At 38.4% G+C, this 23,985-nt stretch overlaps 2 protein-coding genes across 2 annotated transcripts; one reads left to right on the top strand and one right to left on the bottom strand.

Moving 5' to 3' along the window:
• Positions 1-226: 226 nt before the first annotated feature.
• On the bottom strand, positions 227-7,708 carry LOC308694278 (uncharacterized protein). Its single transcript, XM_081371737.1, has 4 exons — positions 7,594-7,708; positions 5,815-5,862; positions 5,299-5,387; positions 227-893 (listed from the first exon to the last, which is right to left on the bottom strand). Exons 3-4 carry the CDS (start codon positions 5,359-5,361, stop codon positions 636-638), a joined length of 321 nt encoding a protein of 106 aa, XP_081227863.1. The 5' UTR covers positions 5,362-5,387; positions 5,815-5,862; positions 7,594-7,708; the 3' UTR covers positions 227-635.
• A 2,436-nt stretch (positions 7,709-10,144) lies between these two features.
• LOC308693096 (uncharacterized protein) lies at positions 10,145-19,845 on the top strand. Its single transcript, XM_081369821.1, has 7 exons — positions 10,145-10,353; positions 10,753-10,782; positions 13,488-13,688; positions 13,860-13,946; positions 14,246-15,253; positions 16,003-16,171; positions 19,156-19,845. The coding sequence occupies exons 3-7, from the start codon at positions 13,490-13,492 to the stop codon at positions 19,283-19,285; spliced, it is 1,593 nt and encodes a 530-aa protein (XP_081225947.1). The 5' UTR covers positions 10,145-10,353; positions 10,753-10,782; positions 13,488-13,489; the 3' UTR covers positions 19,286-19,845.
• Positions 19,846-23,985: the final 4,140 nt, after the last annotated feature.

Below are 23,985 nucleotides of genomic sequence, written 5' to 3'. Positions count from 1 at the left end.
TTTAAATCCATGCAACCACTTTTTAAAGGTTGATCAAACTAATAATTTTAGGTTAGAACAAACTAATTATTTTAAGTTAGAAACCAACTAAATTAATATGTATAGGTTAAATAAAATTAATTATTTTAGGTTGTCTTAATACATTTTGATCAATGACTACTTATAACACTTTCCTTTAGAACACATTTATATTTATTGTTCAATAGCCCACAAATGTGTTACATTATTCAAATCATCACTTGATCTTGATGACATCACATTAGTCTTAGTAGTAATATTAAATTAGGAAGGTTTGTCCTGACAACACATTTCACCATAAAACATCCTAAAATACAATTACATGTTATGACAATATTGTATATCTGTCTCAAATGTACATGATGAACAGTCTATTTCAGCTGAACACTAAAGGCAAATCCTGGAAATAGGAAGTTTTCTGATAGGAAACATTATCCAAATGATTTTCTTCAATGACTTGTGTGAATCTCCCCAGTTCTCAATATAGCAAGCTCCTGGCCGTAAAAACACCATAAAATTTAACCACAAATGGAAAATAAAATCAAGCAAGTCTGTGAAATTCAGCTCTGCCTACTCTGTGCTGTACAGCTGCGTGGTCAGTCTAGTGACTTTTGGGGTCATCTTTTCTCCATCAAGCTCCATCTGGATCTTTTGCACAAATTCAAAGTGAACTGAAGCCTTATCGCATATTTAAGGTTAAGTGTGTATATGAGTCCAAAGGCCATGGCAAAAGCGGTTGCAACCGAGGGCAAATCTTTCAGGACCTCTGTTCCTTCGATGACAATTTTAATGTCTTTGGGTGGATAGAGAGGATCCTCTTTCCCAGTTATAAAGATCACCATGATTGTCTGCTCCAGTTCTTCAACCTCATTTTCCTGCAAAAAAAAAGAAAGAGAAAATAAGCATGTAGGGGTGTCCATGGTTAACCGATTTAACCGTTAAAAATTGCGTAACCGAGTGAAACATTTTGCTCGGTTAAGTGGCGTCAATGGCGTGCATTGAATTTAGTTGTAATACATTTTTGCACCACCAGAGACCGCTAGACTAGTTTTATAATATGAAGCGGGCAAAGAAAGCGCGCGTCCGAGAGTGAAGGCTGTGCGCGAGCCAGAAACAAACACAGTATCCGCGCCACTGATCGTAGCACAATAATATCTGTCTGCAGAGCCGCAGAGCCACAGTTTTACCCCGCACATGCGCAGTTTCATCACAACAGCTTTACCCGCAGAGTCCATTTACCGTTACATTAAAGGGGTCATGACATGGTTTTTTGTTTTGTTTTATTATGTTGCCTTAGGCACAATTATATTATTACTATAGTTTTTTGGACAAAAAAACTTTAAAATGTAGTGATTTATGATAATTTCCCATCCTGTTTCTCATCCTCTGATTCAAACAGTCTGTTTTAGGGGTGTTTCCCCTTTAAGAGTTCAGTGTTAACACCCACTGTTATGATTGGCTAACGTCAGTGCTTATGCATCAGTTATTAACATAGATATAGAAAGCCAGAAAATGAACCATCTGTCCACCACTAACAACTAAGAATGGATTACCTCGTATCCACATGGACAGTGTGAAGCTATTTTGAATTAATATGTCAGATTTGTAACCCGAGACACTTGAATACGGGTTATTTTGATGCATATGCGCGAGGGAGGGAGGGAGAGAGAGAGAAAGACAGTGAAAGTGCGCGCGCGCGGCCGGGGCGCTCTCGCTCGCTCTCTCTGCTCGTTCAGTAACATGCGCCCTGTCACAATCGTCTCTACACATCACTCACCGATCAAATAAGGCTTTGGCGGCCCCATAGCAATCTTGTAAAGAGACCCACTCGCTGCACGTCGACGACTGAATTCCTGTGGGGCGCGTGACAACGAATCATGCGACGATGCGAAATGACTGAGGCACAGTAGTCTTGTGCTGGAGGCGGTCATATGCAAACGACTGGTGCGTCACTTCGTACCGTGACGTCACTTCTTACCATGGATCCAGAACGAGCTGTATTTAGAGCTTGATTAAATAAATGATTCGTTTATAATGGGGAGGGCATCTAAAGCTATGAAACTTGCAGGAAGTTTTAATAGTACAAAGACCTCTTATAAACCAAAAGATCAAGGCAAATTTGGTTTCTCATGTCATGACCCCTTTAACTCATACAATTTGTATTATGCATTTCCTAAACATGTACTTACTAATCAAACACTTTATATGAACAAACTACTAATCAATAAAACACAATCGGTCTTCCGACCTTTTACTATTGTGTTGATATGCGCGAGGGAGAGAGAGCAATACAGCGCTCGTGTTGTTTGAAGGCGGTGAGAGTGCACGCGCGCACGGCCGGGGCTCTATCACTGTTTGTTCTTATGCGCCCTGTCCACTGATCAGAGGTGGAAGTAACGAATTACAACTACTCACGTTACTGTAATTAAGTCGTTTTTTTGGGTACTTGTACTTTGAGTATATTTTTAAATCTGTAATTTTACTTGTACTCAAGTACATATTAAGCTAAGTAATCTACTTCACTACTTGTAAAATCACATTTCGTTACTGAGTACAATTTGAATTGATATTCAAATCTTTGAATGGCATTTCGGTAGCCAATAAAAATATTCGATAGTAAATGGACCAATAAAAACCCTGATATTTGGACTAAATGAAAGCCGCCGCAGTCGCAGCAGGTTTTGAAGAGCTGATCATGAAGGAGGCGAGGAGCTCAGAGTGATTAATGGCTGGACTGAAAGTTTGGAACAACAAACTACATAGTAGTATTGTCAAAATATCTATATTATGATACATATCAATACTGAAATATCTGTCAATACTCATTTTGGCCTATACACCGATACGATGGCAGCTGCGCGTTCTCATTCTCTCATCTCAACGACAGCACCGCCTCCTCTCAGCGCGGGATTGCAGCAGGTAGGCCTATAACGCATAATTTGATTAATACCTGCAAGTTTCTATGGCATATTTTAATGGCAAATGTCACGAAGAATATTATAACACGAGGGCACATTCATGTAATCGCAGAAAACTGGACGCGAGCTCTCAAATATACTGGACTCGTATATTGAGTGTGCGCTCTCGGACTGTGTGTCATATCATGTGCAATCGCGAATCTCTCCAAGTGGTTCTCACTGCAGACTCAAATGACGTCCAGCTCCAATCTCTCCATGCTATTGAATTAAACGCTGTCAAAAGTTATGAAAAATCTAGTCTTTTTGCAAATTAAATTCAGTTTCAATTGAAATCAAGCTTCCTTGTGCTGTGTGTGAGCTATTGCAACAGTTCACATTACCCTATTGTAAAGACAAATACACGGAGTGAGTAAATATTAGATTATTGTAATGGTTATTGATCAATGTTTAAATATGTAAACAAAAGCCTGAATTAAAATCTCACCTTATAAAGTGGACGTGTCTCTTCAGAAGACTTGAATTAAACTTTTCCATTCAAATAGATTACTATTACAATGAGTGTTGTGCTTTTCAATGCTTGAAAATAATGATTGCCTTGACAAAATGGATGGACAAAAATGTAGATATTAAAATATTTAGTATGTAGTAGTTTTCCCGATGGTATTAAAAATGATAGGCTAGGCCTACTGAATATTGACATATTTCAAGGTGTCATATTGAAGTTAGAAATTCCAGTATCCACTAATTAATTTCCTTCGACAATAAGGTAAAAACGTGTTAAAAGTAGCTATTTTCTACATAAATCTATGATTTGGTTGAATATTTATTGGTAATGCATTAACTATCGCCAGCTAAAAAGTAATTAGTAACTAGTACTCTGAGTAGTTTTTGAGAAAAGTAATTTGTAGCCTACTTTTACTTAATTACTTTTTTGACACCAGTACTTTTACTTGTAATTGAGTATTATTTCAGCAATGTAACCGTACTTGTACTTGAGTACAAATTTTCAGTACTCTTTCCACCTCTGCCACTGATCTAAATAATTAGTTGTTACGACGACTTATTTATTCCCTCGTTTTAATAAATCGTGGACACATTGAACTAATTCCCTCCCTCATTTTGATTTAACGAATTACAACGTGGCCAAAAACAGTTTGATACTATTAGTGAATGCTAAAGTCCTATTTTTTGTGAATTGGTGAATATTCAGGTGAATTATTTCGTGGCCACGAATTAATAATAATTATTAAACTGTTTTTCTTACCTGTGAAGATAGCTCTTCAGTGAAGGCAGACTACTGTATATAAATAATTGTAAATGTAATGTAAATGTATTCTCGTACAGCTTTTTATTTCTTTTTTGTGTGTGAATTGGTGAATATTCAGGTGAATTGTTTCGTGGCCACGAATTAATAATACCTCAGCACGTTTTACAAGACCCTTCAATTCAACTGCTCTATGGCCGTAGGAGTTTTTCAAATCTGCCGGCAGTCGCGAGTAATCTCCCTCTCACATTCGTCACTGTGCTACTGCGTGTAAAAACGCAAAAGGCGAAGCTTGTATGTCCCTCTTTGGCCAATGTAGTTTCAAGATGGAGGGGCAACATGGCGACCGGCATTTGAACTCCTTACCCGTATGTACTTTCAATGGCAGATTATAAACTTACGAGAATACTTTATTACTTGAAAGAAGTAATTATACATTAATGAGCACATATATTTTTGAAAGAACTAAGTGTTTTTGCTAAGAATCAACTAAAAAAGTTACACAGTGTAGCTTTAAGAACGGGAGTGGAATTGACTGAAGGCTGTGCTCTTCTCCGTTTTTGGTTAATTTTTGTAGCAAAAAGAACGCCACATATAGGCCTGTAATATGAAGTAGCGTGTGCATATAGGTGTTAAGTCATTTGCAAATGGATTCTTTGGACGCACTTTTTTGACACTGTTCCAGGTAAGACAGGGAAGAAAAAAAAGATTGTTTTGGTACGTCTGGATGTGGTCTGGAATAGGGTTCGGCCGATAGACGATGATATCGGCCCAGACAGCTGAACAGACATCACGATGTTGAGCCGGCGTTTTGTTATAACCCTCACCCACCCGATATCATCGTCCATCGCGATATTTCACTGTAGACATCGTCCGATGCCAAATTGGTAGACATCGCCCAACCCTAGTCTGGAAGTGTTTACTGCTCAAAATTCAGTCATAATTTAGCATCAAAGATTTAAATAGTGTTAAAATCTTATCTTGTGAGCCGAGTTTCTCGTCACACCCCTATTTATTAAATATGGCTAGGAAAACCTAGACTATAGATGTAAGATGTAGTTAGTCTGTAGATGTAAACTGTGAGAGAGATGCCCTTACCTGGAATTCTTTGATAAGGTGCTCAACAGGTTTCCGAGGTAGATCAGAGATTTGAGGATGCATTCTCTTCTGATGGTGATGTCCACAGTCTGAGTAAAAACAGTTACTATGAATTAAAATTAAACATAAAAAAAATAAAAATAAACTATTCAGACTATTCAGTGTACCAAACTATGATTCGCATGAACTAGTCATTGATCTAAAAAGTAGGGCATACAAAAATAAGTTTTTAAGATGAACAGAAAACGGCCCGGTCCATAATGCAGATGATCAAGTTTATAGTGTTTCAAAAGTTCAGATCTTCTTGAATAAATTGTCACAGTCTTTACATTGCCACATGTGTGGATAACTGAAGAAACATGAGATAGAAAATATACCTTTAGGCAACTGAGCAGACCACATCTAGTTTTACTTAGTAGATCTGATAGACAACTTCACAGATGAGAGAAACTACACTAGGATGCACAAATGCCTAATTACCACAAATGCCCTTATTACATTGTAAATAGACCTTACCACAAGCAATGATCACTGGCAGGAGCCCAGCAGACTGATTGGTGGCTTCTTCCCTTAAGTTGAAAGTGAAAACATGATTAAGTTTTAGCTGTTAGCCATCAGAGTTTGTTAACTACTAACATCACGCACAAATTAAGAATACCCAACATTTAACATAAATAGATATATTTACTTTAATTTAATGTTTTTTAGGAAAGCTGGCTAACATTTTGGTACATTTCTACCACATGTAACCTTAAATGCTGTTAACAGTGTAGCAAACTAACTTTACCAGCTAGAAATAGCTGGGCCTTGTAATATTATGGCTGATAAATACTTAACACAAGATAATTAGGAGTGTAAATAAAAGATTAACCCTTGTGTGGTGTTTATATTTTTGTTACTCAGCCAGTGTTCGTGGGTCTGGTGGACCCGCTGCATTTTGGGGTTTTTAATTCAACACAATCAAAAATGTTATGTTAAAATACTCAACAGATGTTTACTTCATCCCAATTACAAGCAATATAAACAGCATATATGGTTAATATTTTCTCTTTACCTTTGTTAGATCACATTTAAGAATTGCAACCTCGTGCGGGAACGGCAGGGGTAGAAACAAAACTCACTTTTGCACTCTCTCACACTTACACACAATCTCCCTCTCACACGCACGCACACACACACTCATGCACACACATACACACACCCACACCCACAACACACACACACATAGACACACACAAAACACCCCCCCCCCCACACACACACACATGCACGCACACACACACACACACACACACACACACACACTCACTTGGATATTTGGTGTACGGTCACTCTCCATAGGCATAATGGTTTTTCTAATGTACAAACTGTATAATCTGTCCCCCTACACAACCCTACCCCTAAACCCATCAATCACAGAAAACTTTTGGCATTTTCTGATTCAAAAAACATCATTTAGTATGTTTTAGTATGAGGACACAGATGTCGTCATAAAACATGTTTACATTGTAACGTTAATACCTATGTCATTATACACATTTGTGTCCCCATAATCCATATACAAGAACATACACACAGGACCTATAATTTCCACACTTTTATTAGCCCTGGGTCCAGTGGACCCGAACATCCTGTGTGTAAAATAAATGTGTAGGGGGGGTGTACAGTGTGTGGTCATTGAAAATGTGTTCTGATATATATTCCTCACAGAAAATGAGCCAAGGCCAATGAGTCTCAGTTTGAAAAAAGAATAAATTGTATAATTTTTCTTTTGATAAAAAATGAAAACGGGTCCAACAGACCCGAACACCATACAAGGGTTAAACATGACCTTATGCTATTGACAGCAGAAGTAAACACAAGTCAAGTTTGCAGCTTGAACCTGGTGATTAACTAACGTTACCACGTTTCAAGTGTTTTTAAAGAGAGCATTATTTACCCACCTTCATGACAAGCTAGCTAACGTTAGCATGACATGGTTGGTAACGTTACTGCTTGATGCCTATTAATGCCGTTTGGATTCATACTGATATCGTCACTAGCTAGCTTTAAAACAGAGCACGCAGAGCTCTTAAAAGTCAATAATCTCTGCAAATAAACATTTTCTAGACTCTTCACGCCACTGTTAAATATTAAAAACACTCAGCAGAACAAATGCATTTGAATTCATGAACATAAAATTAGCTGTAATGCACTAACTTACACGTGGTAACTTTAGCTAACGTCATGACCCCACAAAATGAATTTAGAAATGATATTAGTGCTGGGCGGGGGGAGTAGGTGTTTTTACCTTACCAGTATCAATGTTGCTCGGAGTTCTTCTGTGTTGCAGACTGGCTGGAGGGATCTGTTGAAGTGTATCACGGCCGCTCGCAGTCGCAGATTCAATGTGTGTGTTCTTCACAGACAGTTCAACGGACGATTTTTTTTTTTTAACAGGTCAGGTGGTCAGAGAGCGGGATCGCCAACTCAACAATGCGCATGTGCAAATCATGCTTAATCTAATAAAAATGCTCTGATCAAATGAATAAATTCAGTTTAATATCCCGCTGCCAAATTATATGTATCAATGTAAAAAAAAATGGATTCAACCATAAATATAAACTAAAACGTTAACTTTAAATGAAAAAACTAATAATTTTCAACTATTTCAATGACAAAATACACATTAAATTAACAACAGCAGTTAGACTTTTTTCAGTGTACCAGAAACCCCTTTTGCGTTATACTATTTGTTGAAGGAGACCTATTAGGCTTTTCTGTGTTTTCTGTCATATCTATGATGTTACAATGTCAGATGTTCATGCTAAACATGGCCAAAGTGTATAATAAAGTCCTCTGGCAGCTCTGCCTCAACTCTTTATGAAGTTTCCTGATGGACAGATAGCTTTACTTATTGTGAATGCTAGCTGTTGCTAAAGATAGCTTGCAGCAGCTGCTGTTATAATCTGGCTCTGAAACAGCAGTCCAAAGCATCTGTAATAATGTTAATGTTTACATCTTTAACACCCCATACCCCCGGAGCATTAAGCTTACTAGCTAACTAGCTAGCAGAAGCTACAATACAGGGATCACAGAACTACAATAAAGGGCTTGAAATGCAGCATCATACAGCCCCTTTTAGTCAAACATTTCAGCTTACAGAATTGCGAAACGTGCAGAAACGTGGCCACAGTTACCCAGCAGACCGGGGTAATTTGAACTTGAAGTTGCTCATTTAATTGTATATACCAGTATATCCAAGCATTATTGTCATTATTTTGTATGTAAAGTGATATACAAATAAAGATTGATTGATTAAATATTGATGCCATCCAATAAAGCACTTCTTACATTATGTTGCTTTTCTCTTTTCAAGCAAATCAAAATAAACTTTTAGATATATTGTGTATATAAACTGACAAAAGCATAAAAGCACTGCAGTAAATACTGAATGTTTATTACCAGTATTTCACCAGGTTATCATTAAATATTTCTGGCTACTGTGTTTTAGTAACTGTGCACAAACTCAATAAAGGCACATGCCTTTGGTCTGAGAAACGGGAGCGTGCCTATGCTCCCACAGCCCTATGTTCCCACTTCCCATAGCTCTTTTTTCCCACAGCCCTATGTTCCCACTTCCCATAGCTCTTTTTTCCCACAGCCCTATGTTCCCACAGCTATTTGTTCCCAGAGAGGGTTAAGGTTACCCTAAACCCAACCCTAACCCTAACCCTAAACCTAACCCTAACCCTAACCCTAACCCTAACCCTAACTAGCTGTAGTAGTGTAGAATAGCTGTAGTGTAGACTAGCTGCTGTAGTGTAGACTAGCTGTAGTGTAGACTAGCTGCTGTAGTGTAGACTAGCTGTAGTGTAGACTAGCTGTAGTGTAGACTAGCTGCTGTAGTGTAGACTAGCTGTAGTGTAGACTAGCTGCTGAAATTATAGGGAAATGTATGAACACTACTCAATTTTGAAAATGTCCTAGAAATGTGGGATCATAGAGTTCCTGGCAGATTTCTCCCGACCTTTTGGTGAACATAGGGCTGTGGAAACATATGGTTGTGGGAACATAGGGCCTAATTTTCTAAATTTTCTGAAAAAAAAAAAAAAAAGATTCTTAGAAATGTGGGAACACAGGGCCGTGGGAAAGATCCCTGAGAGACCTGGGTTCAAATCTCACCGTGATATTATGCCCTGAACAAAATGGGTTACCTAGTTTCTCCAGAGATGTGACCTCTGATATATAACAATTGTAAGTCACTTTGGATAAAAGCGTAAGCTAAATAAGTAAAATGTCAAATATATTTATGTACAATTTCTGTGCACTTTTGAAGTGTGTTTTGCATCTGGCATTTCCTCTGAACTCTGACTTGACTAATGCTTATTATCGCAAAGCTCTGGTAGCTCTGATTAAATGGAGATACTTTTACCTGACAGAAACAAATTTATACAGGTCTTGATTTTCATACATATGTATTTCCTGTTTTCCTACATAGCATGATTACTTTCATTAAAACATCAACTCTTGAAAGGTAGTTGTGATGGGACAATATGACTTGATATGATGGCAAGCCCTGCTGGTTTGTTGTTTGGGCATTATGTGGACATGGATGCATCAGTCAAGCACTGTTGTGGTTGTTAAAAAATATATATAAAAAAAAAAAAAAAAAGAAAAAAAAAAGAAAACTGTTAAACTACATTCACACTGCAGGCTTTGTTTATTTCCCATATCACGTGTAAACTGGCAAACTGCAAAGTCAGGAGCAGGAGATTTTGGGACACATGACTATAAACATGTGAAACTTAAAAAAAAATAGGTGAAACGTCCAATAATTTTAAAGAACAACGGCAACGTTTGAGTGGGAGGGGTTACGTTAGAAAGCGCGAAACAGCCCAGAGAGACCGTTACAGACACATTTGTGAGCCAGAGAGGAGCGCGGCTGTTTTTTCGTTTTCATAGTGTTTGCTTGAGACAGTTTGGAAGTGAGCGACTTTTTTGTGCAACGCGTTGTGCCATATTCAGGATGCAAAAGATACCACTCACAGTCTGCAAGTAAACAAGAACTACAAGGTACGTAAGCCCGAAATATAAACTGTATAACTAACGTTAACATTACCAACTCAAGCATGGTAACTTTAGTTAGCATAAATGTTAGCTTGTTAGTGCTAATCATTTACCATCTTTGACTTTACTCCAGCTTTGCAAACGTGCTAATTCTATAACTTGTGTTGTGACCTGAAAGTCGACGTTAACGTGTTAGTGTAACGTTAAACAGTGCCAATGTTATGAGTGAAGTGTTGGCTCACTAACGTTATAATGTAACGTTAGGTTGAGATAGTGTTAACTGTTTTACATATTTAACTAACGTTACTTGCACACAATAGTTTCCAATATAAGTTATTTGTATTTTTTTTCTCAATTAAGATTGCCTATGCACTCAAATATATTTTTTTTTCTGTCTCTCAACAGATTTTGCTGACCTCAAAGTAATCTGAAGAGGTGAGTGTTTTGCCATGGTCCAAGAATACACTTGTCACAGGTGTGGTGTTTCTGTGAAAACCTTAAAAGGTTATGTTCAACATCAAGAGCTACACAGAAATGAGGCTCATTACCAGTATGCATGTTGCATAACAGGTTGCAAGTCTCACTTTAGAAATTATAATGCATTTAAATGCCATGTTTACCGTCATCATAAGCAGGCATCTTCTGTGTCACAGTGTGAGACTTTGCAGGGACCATTTAAATGTGAACTTACTCACTGTAAGAAAGAGTTGATTGATCTGAAAGATCTTTTGTGTCACCTGAAATCTCATGCTTCAAAAAGAGAGGAGGTGCAATGCCCATTCAAAAACTGTGATAAGACTTTTTCAGTGAAATCATCTTTAACGTCCCACCTATCTAGAAAGCACAAACATTCCACAGCTCTTCATGTCTCTGGTGCATACTGTCTTCCTTCAGCTCCTAGTGAGCCTCAGTTTTCTGTTGTTGAAAGCCAGTCAGATGAAGGGGCAGTTGATGATGGGCCTGGTGAGGTTACACTGGATCCTGCACAAATGAAGAGCTTATACATGAGAAACCTATGCATGTTTTACATGAAGTTGCAGGCAAAGCACCTCATCCCCTCCTCTACAATACAGTTGATTGTAGAAGAAATTAATAGTCTCAGTGGTGTTTGCCAGCAACACACAAAGAATCAACTTAAAGTATCTCTTCATGCAAAAACTAAACTAACAGAGACAGAAATTAAAGATGTTTTGACGACCCTAGATGACATAGATATGCATTCATCCTGTAGCTCTGCACTTTCTACAGAGTACAAGAGAAAGCAGTATTTTGAGGAGAATTTTGCCTATGTGCATCCACAGACAGTTTTTTTGGGGTTTGATGAAAACAGAAAAGAGCGAAATGCTCAGTACATTCCCATAAAAGATACATTAACAGCTCTGTTAAAAGATCCTGCTGTGTGGGAAGAATGTTCTACAACTGGGAATGAGAGTGCACCTCGTATTTTTAACGATGTGTGTGATGGATCTTTATTCAAATCCAATCCTCTGTTTTCAGAGTCAGGTCTCACTTTAAAGGTGATACTGTATCAAGATGCTTTCGAGGTGGTTAATCCCATTGGCTCTGCAAAGAAAAAACACAAAATGCTTGGGGTCTACTTCACTCTTGCAAACTTTAATCCTTTTCGTCGATCCACCGTTGATAACATGCAGCTTTTGCTCTTGTGTCGAGAGGCTGATTTCAAGCATTTTGGCCATGAGAAAGTGTTCTCTCCATTGTTATCAGATCTCAGAGAACTGGAGACAAATGGTCTGAATATACGTGGAAACACTGTGAAAGCAACACTCTATTGCATTGCTGGGGATAACTTGGGTTCGCATAATATCGGTGGCTTCACAGAAAACTTCAGTACATCGCGCTATTTCTGCCGGTATTGTCACATTACCAGAGATAAGCTAGACGACTTTGAACACAATGCATCCATCCGCACAGTACAAGACTACAATGACACTATACAAGAGCTGCACAATGATGATGTAAGTGAAGTCAGAGGTTTGAAATTTGACTCGATCTTTAACTCTCTGGCTTTTTTCCATGTCTGCCAGCCAGGCCTCCCACCCTGTATTGGCCATGATTTGTTTGAGGGTGTTGTGGCATATGACCTTGCCATTTACATAAACTACTTTGTCAAGGTGAAGAAATTCTTCACATATTCCCAACTTAATCGTAGGATTAGGCAGTTTGGCTATCAGGGATCTGATGGTAATTCTACACCCTCAGAAGTTTCTGAAAAGGGTGTAAAACTAGGTGGACAGGCAGCAGAAAACTGGTCTTTGCTGAGACTTCTCCCTCTTATAATCGGGGATAGGATCACAGATACAGAGAATCCAGTATGGCAGCTGACTGTCCAACTGAAAGAGGTAGTGGAATTAATTTGTGCCCCTAAAATATCAGCACCACAGATTGCTCTGCTCAATGTTCAGATACGTGACTATCTAGAGGCAAGGAAAGAAATGTTTCCTGCGCACAAATTGAGACCAAAGCACCATTACCTCACTCACTACCCTGCACTGATACTGAAATTTGGCCCTCTCATGCGGTTGTGGACAATGAGGTTCGAGAGCAAGCATTCATACTTCAAAAGATGTGTGCGAAGAACACAAAATTTCAAAAATGTATGTCAAACACTTGCCAGAAACCACCAGCTACTACAAGCCTACTTACATGCAGGCTCTTTTTTTGCACCTTCATTGGTGGTGAAGAACTCCACTCCTTTCCATGCTGAACTGTACAGCAATGCAGTGCGCACTGCTGTTGGAGAAACTTTGGTCAAGGAAACCAATGTTGTGGCAAGTACAGAGGTACAGTGGAAAGGCACTCAATACAGAAAGGGGTTCTTTCTTTGTCTGAGCCACGGTGAGTCAACCGAATTCGGACAAATTCAGCTTATACTGGTGAAGGAGGAGAAGCATGTGTACTTTATTGTTACACCTCATAATGTGTCATATTTAGCGGAGTTTGGACTTTATGAAGTGAAAGAGGCAAGGCAGACCATGAAGTGTGTGAAAGGAGAGCTCAAACTGGATTATTATCCATTGCCTGAGTACAAGCTTTTTGGGACAAGAGTCATTTCACTGAAACACAGCGTTGTTGATACAGAGTAAAGAAAACTATCAATGTGTCTTTTCTCTCCTGTATAGTTATGGATACACAGAGTGCTCTTTCCTCTTTCCTTACCTCAACACTCCCAAAACTAAGGGAACTTGACCCTTTGCTCGAGGCTCTTCAAGAATTAGGAGTTCACGACCTTGAAGACTTGAACTACATTCAAGAAAGTGACCTTCTTCATGTCCTGAAGCCAGTGGAAGCAAGGAAACTTATTTCCCATTTTAAAACCACAAGTATGTGTTTGTACTTAATGCAACTTTTAATATTAAGAACATTAGATATATGCTAATATATATGATATATGCTTTTTCTGGTGTTCTTATTATCTCCAAATAAAGGTTTATGTTGTTACTGTGGCAAAAAAAATAAACAAGACATAACTCCACTATTGTGTGTCTTTTAAGGCCAAAGAGATGCGTTGGACAGTCTTCCCAGCAACCAACAGTCTTGTGACAGTCCTCATACACGGCCTGATGAGATGTTTCCTTCTGGTGAGTCCATGCCTATTGCACAGAATGTGACTTTTTTGGTCTTTGAACTTATCATTAGTCTTGTCTGAAGTTTCACTATTTGGCAAGTATGTATCTTCTCTACATATGGCCATTAACTATTCTAAAAATAAAAGGGCACCATGTCTGTGTTGCTCCACTACATAACTAAACAGAACATAATTTTGTGTAATTTTTCTGTGATTGTTTAAAAAACAAACTAAGCCCCCAAAAATTGGTATGAAATTGTTTGGCTTTGCAGTGCATGTTGTATCATCATATTTTCATCTGTAACCTTTCAGGTGGCTACAGCTCAGCAAGTTCAAATTCACCAAGGTCAACATCTAGTTCAAGTATAGGTTGCACACCTCGTCGACCGTCTGACAACAGCTGGCATTTCAATTTTGAAATTCCATGGAAGAAGTTGCCATCTGAGCTCATCAGAAAATTAGAAGAAGGGAAGCGACCAACAAAGAGTGACAGACTTGAAATGATACGGCTGATTATCAGTGAAATCTTAACAATATGCCCAACACCCGCAAAGAAACACCTCAGTGAGATCGCAAGAAAGATGGCAAAGGTGTATCCTGTGGCATTCACTGATGTCATTGAAGGTGAAATTGTGGGCAGTGGATATGACTCACTCACAAAACAGATGCTCAGCAGGGTGGATAACTTGAAGAGAGGAAGCACTCCACTTTCCTTAAAAAGACAACTTATTAGCACCAGTGAAGGAGAGGATACCCCACCCAGGAAGAGAAGACTAGACACCTATGGATGCATTAATTGGCAACCAATGCGTCTACCAACTGATGAAACACTGGAATCCCAGAAGCAAGCACAAGAACAGTTAAAGAAAATGTACAAAGAAAGATGCCGTGACACGAAATGTATTGAGAAAATGATGAGGACCACTTTCTTCACTCAGAGAAAAGACATTATCAATGGAATTGAGACCTCTGATTTGATAAACGATTGGCCATATTTATTTGAAATAACTGGCATGAAGACTCATTTCAAAGAGCTTACAGGCATGGACATTGATAACAAAGCCATGGAAAACAAATATGCCAGGGTTATTTCATACCTCAAGACCAGTGACAAGACAGGGAAGATGGAGACCATCTTCAGAGAAATGGAAGCATCAAGCAAGAATGTTGCAGATGTCAGTGCTGCTGGGTTTCTTCAACTACTTGTTAGATATTTCAATGAGGAAGAAGACCAGATGTTCCATAAACTGGATCAAACAATCCTGCCCTCTGAAGTGAACTGTGCGGAACTTCCAAGTACGCCATGCATTGTTGTGTGTGGTAAGTTTGAATATTTTCTTTTTCTGACATAGTTATGTTATTATATTATTATTATAATTTACTATTGGTTATTAAAGGTGTAGTTATTCTTTTTTGCCTTCTTCCTTTACATATGATGGCATGGATTATACACTGGTAGCAAAATTAATTTATGGGCATTTGCTCAAGCTACAGTCATGTAGATAAGGTTGATCAGTAAGCCAGCAGCTTGTCAGATTTGTTGAAATGCAGTTATTTGATTCATATGCAGCTAATTTCTATCTGACTAGATACTGCCTACCTGTGAAGTAGAGCTGTCCTCGATTGAAGAAATTCAAGGTCAACAAATAATCATTCAGTTGTATCGACTAATCGATTAGTTGATTTAATCGAGTTTCTCCGCAAAGAGTCATGCAAAAGCACCACTTTAATTCGTGTTTACCAGAGATGTGCACGCACGTTTCTTGGAAATAAGTCATTCAGCATGAAAAAAGCATAAAACATGCCTAATCAACTGAAGAGATCTTAGTTGACTTCTGCAACATTACCTACCCCAGATTTATATGTAATGATAATATCGTATTGTTTGTCTGGTGATTTCCACCCCTACCAATTGTGTGATGGATGTTTTTTTTCATGTTTCGTGTGTTTTAGTTAAATATAATTTAACTTTACAAACGTATTGAATAATTACTGGACTTTATGGTCTTTGAGCACAGTTTGTCACAAAAATACAGATCCCCTGCCTGTCTTTTGTGTGTTTACAACAGGAAATTCTCCATTGGCAGCAGAGTACTTCATGCTTTCTGTGGACCAGACCATTGTGAATGGTCACATCAATGCCTTCACTGATGCTCTTGTATTGATGTTTGCCACGTACTACTGCCTGAACATATCTTACCCAGAAGGCCAAGGAGCAACATTGGAGTTCTTGCAGAGGTGAGAAAAAAGTCAATTTTTTTTTTGAAAAGTTTTATTGATTTTTGGTATAAAGAACACAGCACAGGGTCAGTGGAGTACATGTTCTTAGTAATAATACTCAAATGTCTCTGACATCAAAGTTTTCGGTGGTGACTTTGCATTATGATTGGTATTCTGTCCATTTTTCGCATTTCTTCAGACGTCCATTTTAAATATCCAAACAGATATAGAATGACTAGAAAAAATAGTTACCCCTTTAAAATCGAATGCAATTTAATAAAAGAGCCTTGCACAGGACAGGATTTCACAACTTTCCCTTGCTGTCTTTTTCACTACATTTTCTCAACCGTAGAGAGTGTATTAAAGGGATACTCCACCGTCTTTTCATATTAAACTATGTTATTCCCTTAACTAAGATGAGTTGATATATACCTCTCTCGTCTCAGTGCGTGCAGCGAAACTTTGTTCACTCAGTTCATTCAATATGGGCCAAGCAGAGAAGCTACCAAACACCTCCACGTTTTCCCTATTTAAACACAGTTACTCGCGTAGTGTAACTCGACCTAGGACGGTGACACAAAACAAAACGTTGCGCTTTTCTAAGCGTGTAAAATGGATAACTATATTGTATGGCGGAATACCATAGCAAGTGCTTATGAGCACTTCGACCTGGCGGAGTAATATCTTCACTCGTGAAGAATACCCTCTCACCGGCCCCCGCTCCCTCTAGTGAAGATATTACTCCGCCAAGACGAAGTGCTTACAAGCACTTGCTATGGTATTCCGCCATACAATATAGTTATCCATTTTACACGCTTAGAAAAGCGCAACGTTTTGTTTTGTGTCACCGTCCTAGGTCGAGTTACACTACGCGAGTAACTGTGTTTAAATAGGGAAAACGTGGAGGTGTTTGGTAGCTTCTCTGCTTGGCCCATATTGAATGAACTGAGTGAACAAAGTTTCGCTGCGCGCGAGAGCGATTGAGTGCACGCACTGAGACGAGAGAGGTATGTATCAACTCATCTTAGTTAAGGGAATAACATAGTTTAATATGAAAAGACGGTGGAGTATCCCTTTAATAGACTTCTTAAAAGGTACTATGTGTCATGACAAAGACATGACATCATTAACAGCATGCTAACAAGCTTAACCCCAACACATTCTGTGTGGTTATTCTACTTTTTATCTCAAGAGGCGATAGTCCGATAGTATAGCTTGTGCCTCCTCCCCTCTAGTTTCAGTTGAGATGTATATGATGCAACAGCTGTGTGTGTGGGCCTTGTGTGCCTCAGCAGCACAGTGAGCAGCAAGTCCACATTAAGCCACTTTATATTATATTTCTTTAAGTTACAGTGCCCAGTATTGTGCCAATATGCCTCCACGCTGTGCTGTGTGAAATATATGGAAAGGGCGGGTCAGATCTGAGCAGGAAATGGTTGATAGTAACAGAGGCGGAACAGTGCCTGTGTGAAAAGCCACACACAGTGTGCCAGCACAGCGCATATTGTGCTATACTTTACAGTCTGCCTCACGTCTTGGATTGATATGTGAAAGTACATACAGCAGTGGAATTATGCCTTAACATTTTTTTTCAGTTGGACTCTAATTCAATATCAATATATTTTTGATATATCGTTACGTTACAGCATTTGTCACTGAACGACGTTCAGGGCACAGCCGTCAGTTTATTTTTATTCAAAGTCGAGCAGTTTAGAACACAATTGGCTGTGTTCTAAACTGCTTGTGTATAATGCCAGGAATAAAAACTACACTGCACTTTTGTTCCCATCTATATGCTGATACTGTTTGTGTTTTATCTCTTGCTGCTGTTTTTGCACAAATTTCTTACTTCAGTGAGGAATTTTCAGCAGCTACATGCGTGCTGCATGGAGGATTTTTTTTTAAATATGGTTTTCAAAAATGAGTGAAGTAACATACTCGATAATGTCTGCTCATTGTTAAAACAATAATTAAGATATTACCGTAGACGATACATATCTCACACTAGGGTTAGTCTATGTTAAACGCTATCCAGGTTCAGGTTGGTGTGTGTTGGTTTTTGTCCACCTCAATCTCCAGGTGTGTGTGTGTGTGTGTGTCTGAGTCTGTGTGTGTGTGAGAGTCTTTTTGAATGTTTGAGTGTGTGAGCCTGTGTTTGAGTGTGTCAGTAAGTTTGTGAGTTTGTGAGTTTGTGTGTGTCTGTGTGTGTGTGTGTGTGTGTGTGTTTTTTGTGCGTGTGTTTGTGTGTGTGTGTGTGTGTGTGTGTGTGTGTGTGTGTGTGTGTGTCCATCTCCAGGTCCAGGTTTGTGTGTGAGAAAAATTTGCAACAAGAAGTCTGTGGAGCAGTCATAGCATAGAAAGTGTAGCAATGGCATAGCAATGTCTTTAAAGGGATAGTTCACCCAAAAATGAAAATTCTATCATCGTTTACTCACCCTCAAGTTGTTCCAAACCTGTATGAGTTTCTTTGTTCTGTTGAACACAAAGGAAGATATTTGGAAGAGTGTTTGTAACCAAACAGATCTCAGTCCCCATTGACTATCATAGTATATATTTTTTCCTACTATGGTAGTCAATGGGGATCGAGATCTGTTTGATTCTGTCATTCTTCCAAATATCTTCCTTTGTGTTCAACAGAACAAAGAAACTCATACAGGTTTGGAACAACTTGAGGGTGAGTAAACGATGATAGAATTTTCATTTTTGGGTGAACTATCCCTTTAAGGTATCTGACACTAAGTGTTGGCAATGGAAATGTGTACTTGTCACTAAAAATATATCATATATATATATATATATATATGATATATTTAACTTAATCCCCACCCCGGTCCCCAAACACCACACCACCGCAAATAGAATCTAATTCTGTGGGAAACACTGCGTACATACAGTATGTTTTCCAATTTATTCCTGATTCGTCCTCATGTCAAGATATAAGGTATATTTTGCAGGAGTCCACATTTTATTACTAAAATTGTTTTATGTCTTTCACTTGACAGATGCCTTTTTAAGATCAACCCAGACAAGGGATCGAAAGTGGAGAAGAATTCTACCAAAAGGCAGCTGGCGGTCAGTCCGAAGGTTCTTTCCCTGATAACAAAAATATCGGACCATGAATGGAGGGAGTAAAAAAAAAAAAAAAACACTTTTCAGAAGGGAGACTATTGCAATCGAATGTCCCTAGTTCTTTCTCATGCACAGTTCATGTTGTTCTCACTACTGTATTCTTGAGTGTTCTTTAATTGTTGTCAGATAGTACCACTGCGACCCAGATGAATACTGGGTACACATTGTAACCATATTTTAAGTATAGAATTGGTTCACAGTACTGGACAAAGTTATTATAGTTATTAGTTTATAGGCTTCAGTACCTTCAGTTAAGTTACTGCAATAACAGTGGAAGCAAGCATTACACTGCACCTAGATTGACTTTTATCTTATCTGAAGTACCAGACAGACTTTTAAATTGTATTGCTTGTTTTTTTGTTTCAAGTGTTTTTATTTCACTGTGAATATTGGCTGAACCTATTGTAAACTGTTCTTGAACTTTTGCCTACAAGCAGCCAATTGTTAGACTGCTAGCAGTATGTAGCTATGCCGTTAAGCTATGTAAGCAAGTATGTTGCTAGAGCAGCAACTGTTTTCTATTCTGATCTGTTGGTCAACAGAATAAAATAATGTTGAACAGTAGTTAGTGTGTTCTGGTTCTTATTGTTAAGCTAAATCATTTGTCATTTAAGTACTGTTATAGCTTGATATTTTTTAATTTGTCCATTACATTTGCAGGTTGAATGTGTATAAATATGCGTTTAGTTATCATTATCATAGTGTTATGATATTTGACAAAATTATTTCTTTGGACATTTAAAACAAAGGTAAATCCATTGTAGCCATTGTTGTATAAATTAAATATACATTATTTCTATGTAAAATTTCATACAAAAAGTAATTATACTTAATATGCTCTAAAATTAATGGTAGATTGCTCTAATTGTACTCACACATACTTGTTTAATAACAGTATTTGCTTTTCTTTTTAAAGGCGAATCCATTGTTTTTATGGCAAAGTATGCTTATTTAACATTGAAGATTAATTAAATATACATTATCTTTATGTACAATTACATATAAAGAATTCTAAAATGAATGGTAGATTGCTGTAATTGTACCTAAATTCATTGTATTTATGGCAGAGTATGCTTTTTTTCCACATTAAAAATCAATTAAATACATGGGATTTATATGTAAAGTTCCATGTAAAAACTTGTAAAAAAAAGCTTATTATCTGTTTTACAAAAGTATTTTGACTTTTTTTTTAAAGTTAAATCAAATTTTTTTGTGGGTGATATATCACTTTATTACATTAAATATTTATTAAATTAACAAAATTTTTACATAATAATATATTATAAATCTCAAATAATAGTGGCACTTTTCTGTATTATAGCAGCGTTTAACTGTATTTATAGGTAATTTAATTGTTTTTAAAGGTGTATATGCCTTTTTTAAACATTAAAAATCCCAATAATTACATGAGATTTAATGTAATATTAAAGATACAATCTGTTATTTAATTATGGAAAATTACTGTATTTTAACGTGATTGTTTTTTGCTGTTATTTTACGGTAATTTTTTGGCGCCCCAGCTGCCGGAATAATACCGTTTTTTTACGGGTTTTTTTTTTACAGTGCATTTTTCAACAGACTTGCTAAACCACCCCACCCCTAAACCAAGCCCCCACTGGATTAGAGCAAATCAGGTAAAGCGGTTGAAAATACCCATTGTGGTTTGAAAACGCCCCACTGATAGAGAAACACCCACTAGTGTTCTGCAGAGATACCTGCCTGTATGATCTTGTGCTCATCAACTACAAATCACTGTTAGTTCAATGTCACTGTCTACACCCATGTGTGCTGTTGGCTTTCATCAAAATTTCAATGCTGATCCAACACACTTTAAACACTGAAATGTCAATCTCAACCAAAATTATGGTTTGGATCAAAACTCAACATTGTATTAATGTTCCCATGCTATCTGTGCGATTTATTTCAACACTTTACTTACTTGGAAAATTAATGTATGTTAGTAGATTTAGTAACAATAAATAAAATGCAAGTAAAAAGCATGCTAAAAACAGAAATACATTATATGCACCATTGTTTGAAACTCGGAGAGTTCATGCATGTCAAACACACAAGACTTCCGTATAGGATGCACATTGTGTTTTCTCTCTAATAAGGAAGCATCAATTAACTACTGAGAAGCCCACATGCAAAACCAAAATGGGAGTATACCAATTAGTGCCAACTTTTAGTGCAAACTACAATTGGTTTTTTAAAAGACTTGCTAAAATCATGAGGGCCCACCCCTAAACCAAACCCCCAGTGTATTAGAACAAATGAGGTAACACCATTGAAAGTGCCCATCATGAACTGAAACGCCTCACTGATTGGGAAACACCCAGTAGTGTTTTGCACAGATACATGCCTGCAAGATCTTGTGCTCATAAACTAAGACTCACTGTTAGTTCAATGTCACAGTCTTTAACCATGTGTGCTGTTCCCTTTCATCAACATTTCAATGCTGATCCAACACATTTTAAACATTGAAATTTTGATGTCAACCAAAATGAAGGTTTGGATCAAAACTCAATATTGAATCAATGTTACCATGCTGTCTGGGACACGCACACAATATAAAATACATGATGATAAATATAAAATTCAATACACAATAACTATATAAAACACTTTTATTTACACGATTACTACTGAAAGAACTGCTATTAACTGCACATTCACTACGATAAATGACCGCAAAAAAGTTTGCGTGGCCGTCGTCAGATTTGGAAGTCGCTCAAAAGGCAGGCTCTTTCGCGGTTGTGGCTTCAGTCGACTTCAGTGAGGCGCGGTGGTTTATGGGATGAGTAGTTCCTTCGCTCGGAAATGAATTATGTACACAGTCTTGTACCTTTGACTTTTTTTGGATTTTCTCTTCATTTTTTCACTCGAAATGATATGTTGTATGCTTATGAGTTCAGCCGTAGCTGGTTATCCTCAGACATGCTCTAAAACTCTTTAGATACGGATTTTCCAAAACGTCAATGGGAGAAATGAATGGGAAATTTACTTCCGGCACCTAAGCGCTCTCGGGCTGTGGGCGGGACTGTGATGCTCTATTAGCGCCAAGGCAATGTTTCCCCCACAGGCTAAATTCACATCACGTGACGGGGCATTCCCGGGGGCGTTCCCAGACCAACCGTCTGTATGTATCCTACACAATTATCCGCTAACATTCGCTTATTTTTCCACTTGGAAGCTTTTACGCACTGAATTGCGTGCTAAATCAATAAAAAAATACTCATTTGGACACACATTTGGATCTATATTTTTATGTGAGGATTGATCCGCCCATCCCTAATTGTTGGGCCCAGAATAGTCGGCACGGCCTGTTCTTTAAGCAAAAGTTTTCTGGCAAAGCAGCATCATACTGTAATGAAATGAAATGTAGAGAACACATGCTTAAATTAACACTGCCGTGACTGGGACGTCCGCAAAAAATAAACTGCATCCATTTTTCCCTGACATCTGGATTGTTCGGCAGCATATTCAAACATTTTGTTTGTCCACAGCCAGGAACAGCACATCTGCGTGGCATCGCAATCTCCTTGTAGACAGACCCACTCGCTGCACGTCGACTGAACACCTGTGGGCATGACAACGATGCGATGATGGGAAATGAGGCGTGGTCGTCTTGCACTGGAGGCGGCCATATGCAAACGACTGGTAGGGGGAGAACGGGGTAATGTGAGACATCGGGTAATGTGAGACACCCCCTATATCTAGGCAACGGAACACAATTTTGGTCATTTGACCATTATGTTTTCAAGCCCCTTTCATTTCACCTTGGCCATGAAGAAAATGACCTCATGGTGCTGTAGTAAGCATGTTTTTTTCACAAAAATATATTTTTTGCATGTAAAAGTAAATTTTCTTGCTGTCAACTTAATCAACTGTTGTGCCAAAGCAAATTGATTCAGGTAGAAAAACTTATATCATTCATGTTGATGAACTACCAACATATAAAACCATGTGATGATGCTAGCTGAAGATAAGCCCGAATTGCTAAGAGAGATAGTTTTTTTCTAAAATGTGGCGGTGGGGTAAAGTGAGACAAATGCTGTGGGGTAAAGTGAGACATGAGGCACAAGTTAAGTTTAGTCTTAAACATATTTTAATGTAATATTACATGACATATGTTTTATTTTTAATGTCATAAACATAGTAGAAAAGCCATAATGCCAAGGCAATACACCAGGAAGAAAACCTGACGGCCCGAAGGAGAGGGTGCGCTCCTCTGGGCCCCAGGCCGGAGGCGCCTGTTTTCCACTACCTAGCCCAATAAGAGTGTCGTCTTCCTCCTCTACAACACCCCGAGCATCCGTGTTTGGACCGTCATTGCTCCAGCAGGAGCGCCAGCAGGTGTACAGATCTGACTTTGACCAGAGATGACCCACCCTCCCTGGGGCCAGCCCGGGAGGTCTGCAAGCATGGAGCTCTTCTTCAAATACAAGATATTTTTGGACATTTTTACAAGGAGGAATATCCTCCAGTGTGTCTTTCACCCCTAGCTCACCCAGGATGGTGCACATTCACCGGTGTGCACGCCCTGGCACCGAGGGACTGGGTGTCCAAACTAGACCCTATTTACTGGAAGTCTCACCCGCACAAAGTGCACTTTCTCTGGGCTGGGTCAGGCTGTTTCTCCACCCAGTCTAACCACCACGGTTCTCTGGTCCATGTTCCTTGTCCGAGCGGAGCTTTGTCCC

This window comes from Scardinius erythrophthalmus (genome assembly GCF_964197995.2).
Source record: "Scardinius erythrophthalmus genome assembly, chromosome: 7".
NCBI classification, from domain to species: domain Eukaryota; kingdom Metazoa; phylum Chordata; class Actinopteri; order Cypriniformes; family Leuciscidae; genus Scardinius; species Scardinius erythrophthalmus.
Note: the sequence above shows the minus strand (reverse complement) of the source record. Positions and strands in the feature narration are given on the sequence as shown.